At 40.5% G+C, this 10,309-nt stretch overlaps 1 protein-coding gene and 1 pseudogene across 2 annotated transcripts in view; both read left to right on the top strand.

Moving 5' to 3' along the window:
* Positions 1-885: 885 nt before the first annotated feature.
* LOC134860127 (protocadherin beta-15-like) lies at positions 886-6,484 on the top strand (annotated as a pseudogene).
* Positions 6,485-7,466: 982 nt separating this feature from the next.
* Positions 7,467-10,309, top strand: part of LOC134859890 (protocadherin gamma-C5-like) — a 196,874-nt gene continuing 194,031 nt past the window's right edge. For both annotated transcript variants that reach the window (XM_063876675.1, XM_063876665.1), the window contains exon 1: positions 7,467-9,848. In XM_063876675.1, coding sequence (XP_063732745.1) covers positions 7,467-9,848 — 2,382 coding nt within the window. The remainder of the gene's footprint in view (positions 9,849-10,309) is intronic.

Raw genomic sequence — 10,309 nt, 5'->3', positions numbered from 1 at the left:
CTCCAACAACTGGAACATAGGATGTTGCTAAGTGAAAATAAATAAAATAGTGCAAAAAGAGAGAAGAATATTTACAATATCAACAATAAAGATATGAGGATGTGAAATATATACATATGTGGAATACATTGAAAGTATTTAAACACTTTACACTGTTGAATGAGGAGGTATGGACAGATGCATATAATATAATTTGTTTACATATGTTTTCAATCAGTACCATTACATTTTGTTTGAACTCAAATAGTTCACAAGAAGATATTTGACAGCATTGTCTTAACTTTAAATAATCCCACTAACCCATTAAGGTGGAAATGGGAAGGAAGTGAATGAAGGGAGGGAGGGAAAACTGACCAGTTTCTCTTGTGAGTTGGTGACAAAACAATTAGGGATATCAAAGTCTTTAAGGCAGCAAGGTAACATGTTGTACATCAGTAAACATATATAACTGTTTCCAACGTCAGCCCTTATGTTGTGTCGTTACATTTCAAAGCAACATATTATTTGAAGAGTTTGATTATTTTAGATAACGTTAGAATAGCTTTAGTTTTAAACCGACTTATTTGTGTTTTTTTCCGTTATGGGGGCAATGTACACAATTAGTCCCAAAGGGAAAAGCTGCTATTGCTTTAAAAAAAAAAAAATCTTTAAATATTCTACATTATTGTTATGATTGTTGTTGTTGTTGTTGTTGTCATTTTTAACATGGTTCTTTTACGTATCCCTATTTCTACTTCACCATGTTATACCCAGAGAAGTACTCATGGTGTCAGTGTGTACCAGTAAACTAGAGGACACGGTCATTCTCCACCCTTCCGTTTCAGCAAATGAAAAGCCTGGTTCTGCTATTTCACAGTAGTTGACAACAACGCTTCGTGATAAGACCGCAGTGTCAATATTTGCTATATTGAAGAAAATCACAGCTGTGTTTGATCATTCTCGGAATACTTGGTAGCATTTGCAGTTTTAATGACAATGGGATGCAGCAGATTTGCGCTGCTTCACGGCCTGTGTTTTATTTTTCTTAGCCTCCATGTCGTCTATGGAGACGTGAGCTACTCTATCCCGGAGGAGATGAAACGTGGATATGTTATTGGAAATATCGCTAAAGATCTGGGACTGGACGTGGGCAAATTGTCTGTTCGCAAGGCCCGTATTGATACCGAAGATAAAGGAGTTAATTACTGCGGTGTAAATCTCATCAACGGAGATTTGATCGTACAGGAAAGGATTGACAGAGAAGGGCTTTGTGCAAAAAAGGCATCGTGTGCTTTAAAACAGGAATTCGTGCTTGAAAATCCACTAGAATTGCACCGCATTAGTATCCGCGTTCAAGATATTAATGATAATTCACCCCAATTTAAAGAGGAATCACTTCATTTTGAAATTCAGGAATCTGCACACAAGGGTGAACATTTTCTTTTGGATGAAGCGAAAGATGGAGACATTGGAGAAAATGGTGTTCAGGGCTACACACTGCAGGAAAACGAGCATTTCAAATTAAATGTGAAGACTAAGGGCGGTGGACGAAAATATGGGGAATTAGTTTTGGAAAAAGAACTAGATAGAGAGGACAAAAAAGAGATAACGTTATTGCTTACCGCATTTGATGGAGGCTCTCCTCAGAGATCAGGTACTGTAGTCATACACATCACTGTGCTGGATGCTAATGATAATGTACCAGTGTTTAGCCAGGCCGTCTATCGAACCAGTCTGCCTGAAAACTCTCCTCCAGATACATTGGTGATCAGAGTCAGTGCAAGTGATGCAGACGAAGGAGTGAATAGCAAAATTACATATGGATTTGATCATGATTCAGATGAAAACCAGGTGTTTTCCCTCAACCCACAAACCGGGGAAATTAAAGTGGCAGGATCTATTGACTATGAAAAAGAATCGGCATATGAAATGCAAATTAGCGCCAGAGATGGTCTTGGGCTGGCTACATATGCATCTTTAATGATTGAAATTACAGATATGAATGACAATGTCCCTGTTATCAGTCTAAAATCACTGACTAACCCCATACCTGAGAACGTGTCACCTGGTTCAGAGGTGGGCATCATTAACGTGCAGGATAGAGACTCTGAGAATAACAGACAGGTCCGCTGCTCCATTCAGCAAAACGTCCCGTTCAAGTTGGTTCCTTCTATTAAAAACTATTATTCTCTGGTGACCACAGGACTCCTGGATCGTGAACTAGTGCCTGATTACAACATTACAATCACTGCCACTGACGAGGGCTCTCCCCCTCTGTCCTCCTCTAAAACTGTTCAGTTATCTGTAGCAGACATCAACGACAACCCACCTGTGTTTGAGGAGCAGTCCTACAGCGCATATGTGACTGAAAACAACAAACCTGGCTCGACTTTATGTTCCGTTACTGCTCGAGACCCCGACTGGAGACAAAACGGTACCGTGATTTATTCTCTGTTAGCCGGTGAGGTGAACGGTGCCACGGTGTCCTCCTATCTGTCTGTTAACGGAGACACGGGGGTGATCCACTCTGTCAGGTCGTTTGATTATGAACAGTTCAGGAGTTTTAAAGTCCACGTGATGGCCAGAGACAACGGGTCTCCTCCACTCAGCAGTAACGTCACCGTCAGTGTGTTCATATCGGATGTGAATGACAACTCTCCCAGATACTGTACCCCGCCCTGGAGGGCAACTCTTCATGACCGAGCTGGTCCCCAAAGCTGCACATGGAGGCTCTCTGGTGTCCAAAGTGATCGCGGTGGACGCGGACTCCGGACAGAACGCCTGGCTGTCCTATCATATAGTCAAATCCACTGATCCGGGACTTTTCACTATTGGTCTCCACAGCGGAGAGATCAGGACACAGCGGGACATTTCTGAGTCTGACAGCATGAAACAGAACCTTATTGTGGCAGTGAAAGATAACGGACAGCCCTCTCTCTCTGCCACCTGCTCCATGTATTTACTTATCTCTGATAACTTGGCTGAGGTGCCAGAACTGAAGGATATTTCTTACGACGAGAAGAACTCCAAACTGACCTCTTATCTGATCATCGCGCTGGTGTCCGTCTCCACTTTTTTTCTCACCTTCATTATCATCATCATGGGTGTAAGGTTTTGTCGCAGGAGAAAGCCCAGACTTTTGTTGGATGGAGCAGTTGCCATCCCCAGCGCGTATCTCCCTCCTACTTATGCAGATGTTGACGGTACCGGAACCTTACGCAGCGCTTACAATTATGACGCCTACCTGACAACAGGTTCTAGAACCAGTGACTTTAAGTTTGTGTCTTCTTACAATGACAACACACTGCCTGCTGACCAGACTCTGAGGAAAAGCCCTTCAGACTTTGCTGAAGTGTTTGGAGACTGTGATTCTTCTCCAGAGGTAGGGACACAACCCATATCATTAAATTCATGTTCATTGTTCTGAAGTAGCTTCAATTTTCTTCCCTGCTTTTTTTCATGTTCCTTTAGGAGTGTTAAGAGGCATAAATATGTAGACCAACTTACATCAAATATTCCATTAAAACAAATAATAACATGTTTTACTTTCAAACATTTTATTCCTTATGAGTTGCACATTCAACATCAGGACATTTATAAACTAAACGCATTGTTTTTATTCATTGTGTATATGTACATGTCATTCTCTTTGTCATCATTTTTCTCAAAGAGTTAGTTGTTCAGATTTCAATATCGATTTGACTTCCGTCAGGGTAACTTTTACATTTTACACGATTAAGTTTACCTTGGGCTCATTAGTTGAAGTTTTTTTTTTTTTACATCTTTTTGCATATTGACAGATGACACTTTCAGGTGTTGTTTTTGTCACGGCAATTTTAGGTTTTCAGTCAAAGTCAGCAGATTGTTTGTCTTCTGTTGTATATTTTACATTATGTCATTTACAGTATTGGCGGATTTGCTAAATGTTTCTGGCAGAAACTTCTTTTCCTTTTTAAAAAGAAAAACACCTTTTATGCATTTATGTCTCAATATTTCCATTTGCATTCTTGTGCTACTGATCAATTGGAATTTTCAAATTGAGCTTTGTTAAACTTAATCTGTAAGGTTTCCCCTTATAGAAGTTTGCTTGGATGGGACATCATTTGTACAATGCGTGTCTGCCACGAGCACCTTCAAAGATGTACATTAATCTTGCACTTAACGTCATAGTGCACATCTTATATTGACATCTTACTGGTTGATTTACTTCCCTTAACTGATTCACTCACAATTTTTTTGACATGCTTGTCTATTTCTGGTTCTTCTTGTGGAAAGTATCTAGTATGCATGTTTTGAATCTTATTTTTGAATTTGAATCCAGTCTACACTTCTTTAGTTGGTTCTGCTGATTGCTCTCTCATCTAATTTTGTTCTGAGGAATAAATGTTTACAGTAAAAAAACAACAACAACAACCATATAATTCAGTTTGTGTTTTTGCTGTCAGGATCCTGGCTTGGTTATGGTACAGGCTATTTAAAATAGTTTCTTGGATTATGAATTGACAGAATATCACTTTGTTCATCAAGATACAGTCCGAGTTTCACACAGGTAGTTTATTGAGGTCACGCTGTCCGTGTGAGGGACTTTTCTCTTCCACGTTTTCCAAATGTTTTTTCTAGTGCATTGCTCTTGTTTACTGCTGTACTGCCTGATTGTTTTTTGAGGGATTACCAGGTTAAAAGCAATACGTCTTTACCAGTCTTTTTGTTTCTAGGCTATGCTGCCAGATCTGCCTTTTTAAAGTCAAAAGTTGGCTCTAATTCATCTCCTTTGTTCTTGTTGTTACATGCTAAAAACTTTTTAGAACTTTTTCAAATAGTATTACATAGTGCAGACACTCTGTAAGGGTCTTGGACTTGTTTTCTTAAGAAACAAACAAAAAAAGGATACACACACAAACACACACAGCCTTATTGTCTCTGTGTGTGTTCATCAGATTCCTCTTTTTAATGTCCTCTGTGTTCAGGCCAATATGTTTAAATGTCTGGGCTCATTTCTCTGTCCTTGGTGCTGAACGGCCGATGGATCTTTTTGTTAAGTTCTCTGCACACTTTCAACAACGTCACACCATTACTACTACAGTGTATCTGTCAGTCACTATATGTCCCTTTCTTTTACATTGTTCATCAAAACAAAGTCTGAGTTTCATGCAGGTAGTTTAGACAGGTATACAGAATGAAATACTTTCTCTTTCAGGTTACATAGTTTTTCTTGTGCATTTATTTTAGTAAAGGTGGTTCTGCCTGATGCTTTTAACATGGATTTATTGGGTTAGAGTAATTTGTATTAACTTTTGTATATACTATGATGCCTGGCGTGGTTGTTTTTATTTTATTTTTTATAGTTGGAGTTGGATTTAATGCATTTGCTGTTGTCTTGTATATGTTACCGCTACCAGCAGCAAGGGTTACACAGACTATGGAGCACTGTGTAGCCAACATATAAACAGTGTCTGTGGATTAATAAAGAGAGGACCAGAGTAAACGTCTTACTCAGGTCACAGTACGTTTATTTCTGACATGAATTGCATACAGTTCAGTCACATGAATCAAAATGATTTAAAATATATTCCACATGAACAAGAATTGGCTTAACTGGAAATGTGAATATACCCAAATAATATAACTCAAAAACCACACTCACGTGACCATCATACCTACAGTTACTCGTATTTTAATAGTCTTGCTAATACTCATTCAACACACACACACACACACACACACACACCAGTGGCACGTGACAATATGGCGCGACCACGCCACGTTACGGAGTAGCCTGAACCGTTAAACTAGCTCAACCACAGCCTCCTCCCCACCACCATCCACTCACTGCTGGCTGGCCTACACCAACAACATCCAGAAAACGTCCCCTGATGCCACAGAGTGCCAGATGTCAGCCACCCACACCCCACAAACTACTGTGCAAGACCGTCCTATGAAAAACACTACTTAGCATGGCGATGCTAACCGGAACCATTAGCTACAACAGGACGCTTGCTCCACTTACACACCTGTCAAAAATCATGTTAAACATTAAAAAACTATTAACAATGCATTTATATTAAATATTGATGCAGGGTAAAGACAGAAAAGTCCGTTTTTCAGTACCTGTGGATTAATAGAGAGAGGACCAAAGTTAACGTCTTGCTCGGGTCAGAGTTCGTTTATTTCTGACATGCGCATGAGCTGAGCCTGTTGCTATATTCTAATGCATCCACAGCAGTGTCAGAGCGCCATCTACTGACGTTACAATACATTGTATACATTTGTGTTGGAAAGATTAATTATTAACAAAAAATGCGGGGGTGTCTGTTTGAATAAAACGTAACATATAGCATTTCCAACCTGCTACATATACACATCCAGAAATTGCATAATTTATTTGATTAAATGAGGGAGTTTTCCCTCTTTCCAGGAGAGAGAATAAGATGGTTATTGTCTTTGTGTGCGCATATGACTGCTCTTTATGTCCTCTGTTTTCAAGTGGATGTTTTTGAGGGTCTAGGCTCATTCATTCCTCTGTTCTTGGTGCTGAACCTCCCCTTTTTTTGGGATCCTGTTTATTCAGATTTCTTACACTTTCACAATTTATGACATCACTAGTACTTTGGCTCTTGACTGATTTCGGATAAGCAAATAGGAAATAAGAAAGTCCAAATTAAGGTTAATGTTGTTATCAAACTACATAGATACATTATGACTGATTAAAGCTTTAATAAAGCTTATAAACATGGAAATGCCTACTTTATAAACGTGTACACAGATTGTCACATAAATAATCCTTTGAAACATTACAGACAGCTACTCAGGTGCTCTGTTTTCCAAATATTCACATCCCTGCAGATGTGTGAATCTTGCTTATAATGTTAATGTCCTTTATAAGGAAATGTAGTTTTGCCTTTTTTTTTTCAAGCATGGAATTTTTTTTACTATAAATAACGTTTATTAGAATAATTACTGGCTAGTCAAGGTTAGCATGACATCATGGCTCAAGAATTGTACATGCAAAGAGTGGATACTCACAAGAACAAAACATACAAGTAAAAACAATAATATCATGAATTTATATGCAAGAGAACACATGAATAGACAATGCATAGCCTGCATACCTACCCTGCATGTAATGTAACACGTGCTTGTTGACACTGTTTCCTGGTTAAACCTGAGTGATTAATGCGGCTGCACACGTTTCTTGAGCTTCATAATATTTTACTATTTCAATAACAGATTAGGCTTAGAAGTTTTACGCAGGATATTCTCAATTTCAAAGCTTCCATTTTGTATTTTCATGAATAATTATTCTTGCAAACCTCACGGTGGCGATATGTACCCGCTTGAAGATGTTTCACTTCCTCCTCCCTTTGGTGTGGACGTTAATTCTTGTTCTCCTGTCACTAAATAGGGACAGTCAGCAGTTGTTTTTCGTGTTATGTGGATGAGCTGTCTTTGTTCGCTTTATTCTTCACCCTGTTAGTAATTCATCGTCGATGATGGATTCAAAAACAATCTCGTTGCAAACATGTGGCTTCTATTTCGTCCTTATTTTTCTGGATTCCTTGTATGGAGACATGAGCTATTCTTTTCCAGAGGAGATGAAACGAGGATCTGTTATTGGAAATATGGGCAAGGATCTCGGACTGGAAAGGAGCGCACTCTCTAACAGAAGAGCCCGCATTGACAGCGATGGGACTGATGAACGTTACTGTGACATAAACCTGAACAACGGGGAGTTGATTGTTGCCGACAGGATTGACCGAGAGGGGCTTTGTGGAGAAAAGGCTTCGTGCATCCTAAATTATGAGCTGGTGCTGGAGAATCCGCTCGAGCTCCATCGGATTAGTCTTCATATTCAAGATATTAATGATAACTTGCCGCAGTTTAAGGAAGAATTTATGAATATTGAAATTCAGGAGTCGGCGGTAAGGGGAGCTCGTGTTGTGCTAGAGGAGGCGCACGATGCGGACGTAGGGCAGAATTCGGTTCAGCAGTACAGCCTGAAAAAAAATGATAATTTCATTTTGGCTGTTGATGGAAACACAGTAGAGCTTGTACTTGAAAAGGAACTAGATCGTGAAAAACAACAAGAGATCAATTTGATCCTCACAGCTTTAGATGGAGGCTCTCCTCAGAGATCAGGTACTGTAGTCATACACGTCACTGTGCTGGATGCTAATGATAACGCCCCAGTGTTTAGCCAGGCCGTCTATAAAGCCAGTCTGCCTGAAAACTCTCCTGTACACACTGTAGTGGTCACAGTGAGTGCTACTGATGCAGACGAGGGAGTCAACGGAGATGTGACTTTTGAATTTGGACATGTTACTGAAGATGTCAAGAAGATATTCAGTATTGACCGAAAAGTCGGTGAGATACGAGTAATTGGTCCTGTTGATTATGAAACTACCTCATCATTTGAAATACGAGTTAAAGCAAAAGATGGGTTAGGGCTGTCCTCTTATGCTAAGGTTATAATTTCTATATCTGATGTTAATGATAATGCCCCTGTTATCAGTTTAAAATCCCTGACCAACCCCATACCTGAAAACCTGTCACCTGGTGCAGAGGTGGGCATCATTAACGTGCAGGATAGAGACTCTGATAATAACAGACAGGTCCGCTGCTCCATTCAGCAAAACGTCCCTTTTAAGTTGGTTCCTTCTATTAAAAACTATTATTCTTTGGTGACCACAGGACACCTGGATCGTGAACTAGTGTCTGATTACAACATTACAATCACTGCCACTGACGAGGGCTCTCCCCCTCTGTCCTCCTCTAAAACTGTTCAGTTATCTGTAGCAGACATCAACGACAACCCACCTGTGTTTGAGGAGCAGTCCTACAGCGCATATGTGACTGAAAACAACAAACCTGGCTCCACTTTATGTTCCGTTACTGCTCGAGACCCCGACTGGAGACAAAACGGTACCGTGATTTATTCTCTGTTACCCGGTGAGATGAGCGGTGCTCCGGTGTCCTCCTATTTGTCTGTTAACGGAGACACGGGGGTGATCCACGCCGTGAGGTCGTTTGATTATGAACAGTTCAGGAGTTTTAAAGTCCACGTGATGGCCAGAGACAACGGTTCTCCTCCACTCAGCAGCAACGTGACTGTCAGTGTGTTCATATCGGATGTGAACGACAACCCTCCTCAGATACTGTACCCCGCCCCGGAGGGCAACTCCTTCATGACCGAGCTGGTCCCCAAAGCTGCACACGGAGGCTCTCTGGTGTCCAAAGTGATAGCGGTGGACGCAGACTCTGGACAGAACGCCTGGCTGTCCTATCATATAGTCAAATCCACTGATCCGGGGCTTTTCACTATTGGTCTCCACAGCGGAGAGATCAGGACACAGCGGGACATTTCTGAGTCTGACAGCATGAAACAGAACCTTATTGTGGCAGTGAAAGATAACGGACAGCCCTCTCTCTCTGCCACCTGCTCCATGTATTTACTTATCTCTGATAACTTGGCTGAGGTGCCAGAACTGAAGGATATTTCTTACGAAGAGAAGAATTCAACACTGACCTCTTATCTGATCATCGCACTGGTTTCTGTGTCCACTTTTTTCCTCACCTTCATCATCATCATCCTCGGTGTGAGATTTTGTCGCAGGAGAAAGCCCAGACTGTTGTTTGATGGAGCAGTCGCCATCCCCAGCGCTTATCTCCCTCCTAATTACGCAGATGTTGACTGTACTGGAACTTTACGCAGCGCTTACAATTATGACGCCTACCTGACAACAGGTTCTAGAACCAGTGACTTTAAGTTTGTGTCTTCTTACAATGACAACACACTGCCTGCTGACCAGACTCTGAGGAAAAGTCAGTCAGACTTTGCTGAAGTGTTCGGAGATTGTGATTCTTCTCCTGAGGTAGGGACACACACCATATCATTCAGTTGTGATCATCCAGAAGTAGCTGCAATTTCCTTCCTTGCTTATTTCAGAAGCATTTTTCCTTTTGAGTGTTTAGAGGTATCAATACGCACAGCCATCCTTAATTGTTCCCAGAGTTCACTTCTGTCAAAGCACAAACTTGTTTTGTCTTATACATGCGATCCTATTAAAATGTATGCTTTTTTTATTTTCTTACAATAGCAATGTATCTTGTTTTAGAGGTTTCTACTGCTTATGGACCTTCCGCCCTTTAGGAAACTGATTTTAAGAAATCTCTAATAAGGCAGTATTTTTATCTGACAGTTAGCTTTTTTCGTCATACATATACTCTTCCAAATTGGAGAATATCTGACATCCATTGTTCCGGGTGCAACTTGTATGCTTATTATTCAAAACGTGAGACAGTTATTGCTGGTGTCTTCTTTACGTGCCCCTAT

This window comes from Eleginops maclovinus, chromosome 23 (assembly GCF_036324505.1).
Source record: "Eleginops maclovinus isolate JMC-PN-2008 ecotype Puerto Natales chromosome 23, JC_Emac_rtc_rv5, whole genome shotgun sequence".
NCBI classification, from domain to species: domain Eukaryota; kingdom Metazoa; phylum Chordata; class Actinopteri; order Perciformes; family Eleginopidae; genus Eleginops; species Eleginops maclovinus.
This window is presented reverse-complemented; position numbering and strand designations above follow the sequence as displayed.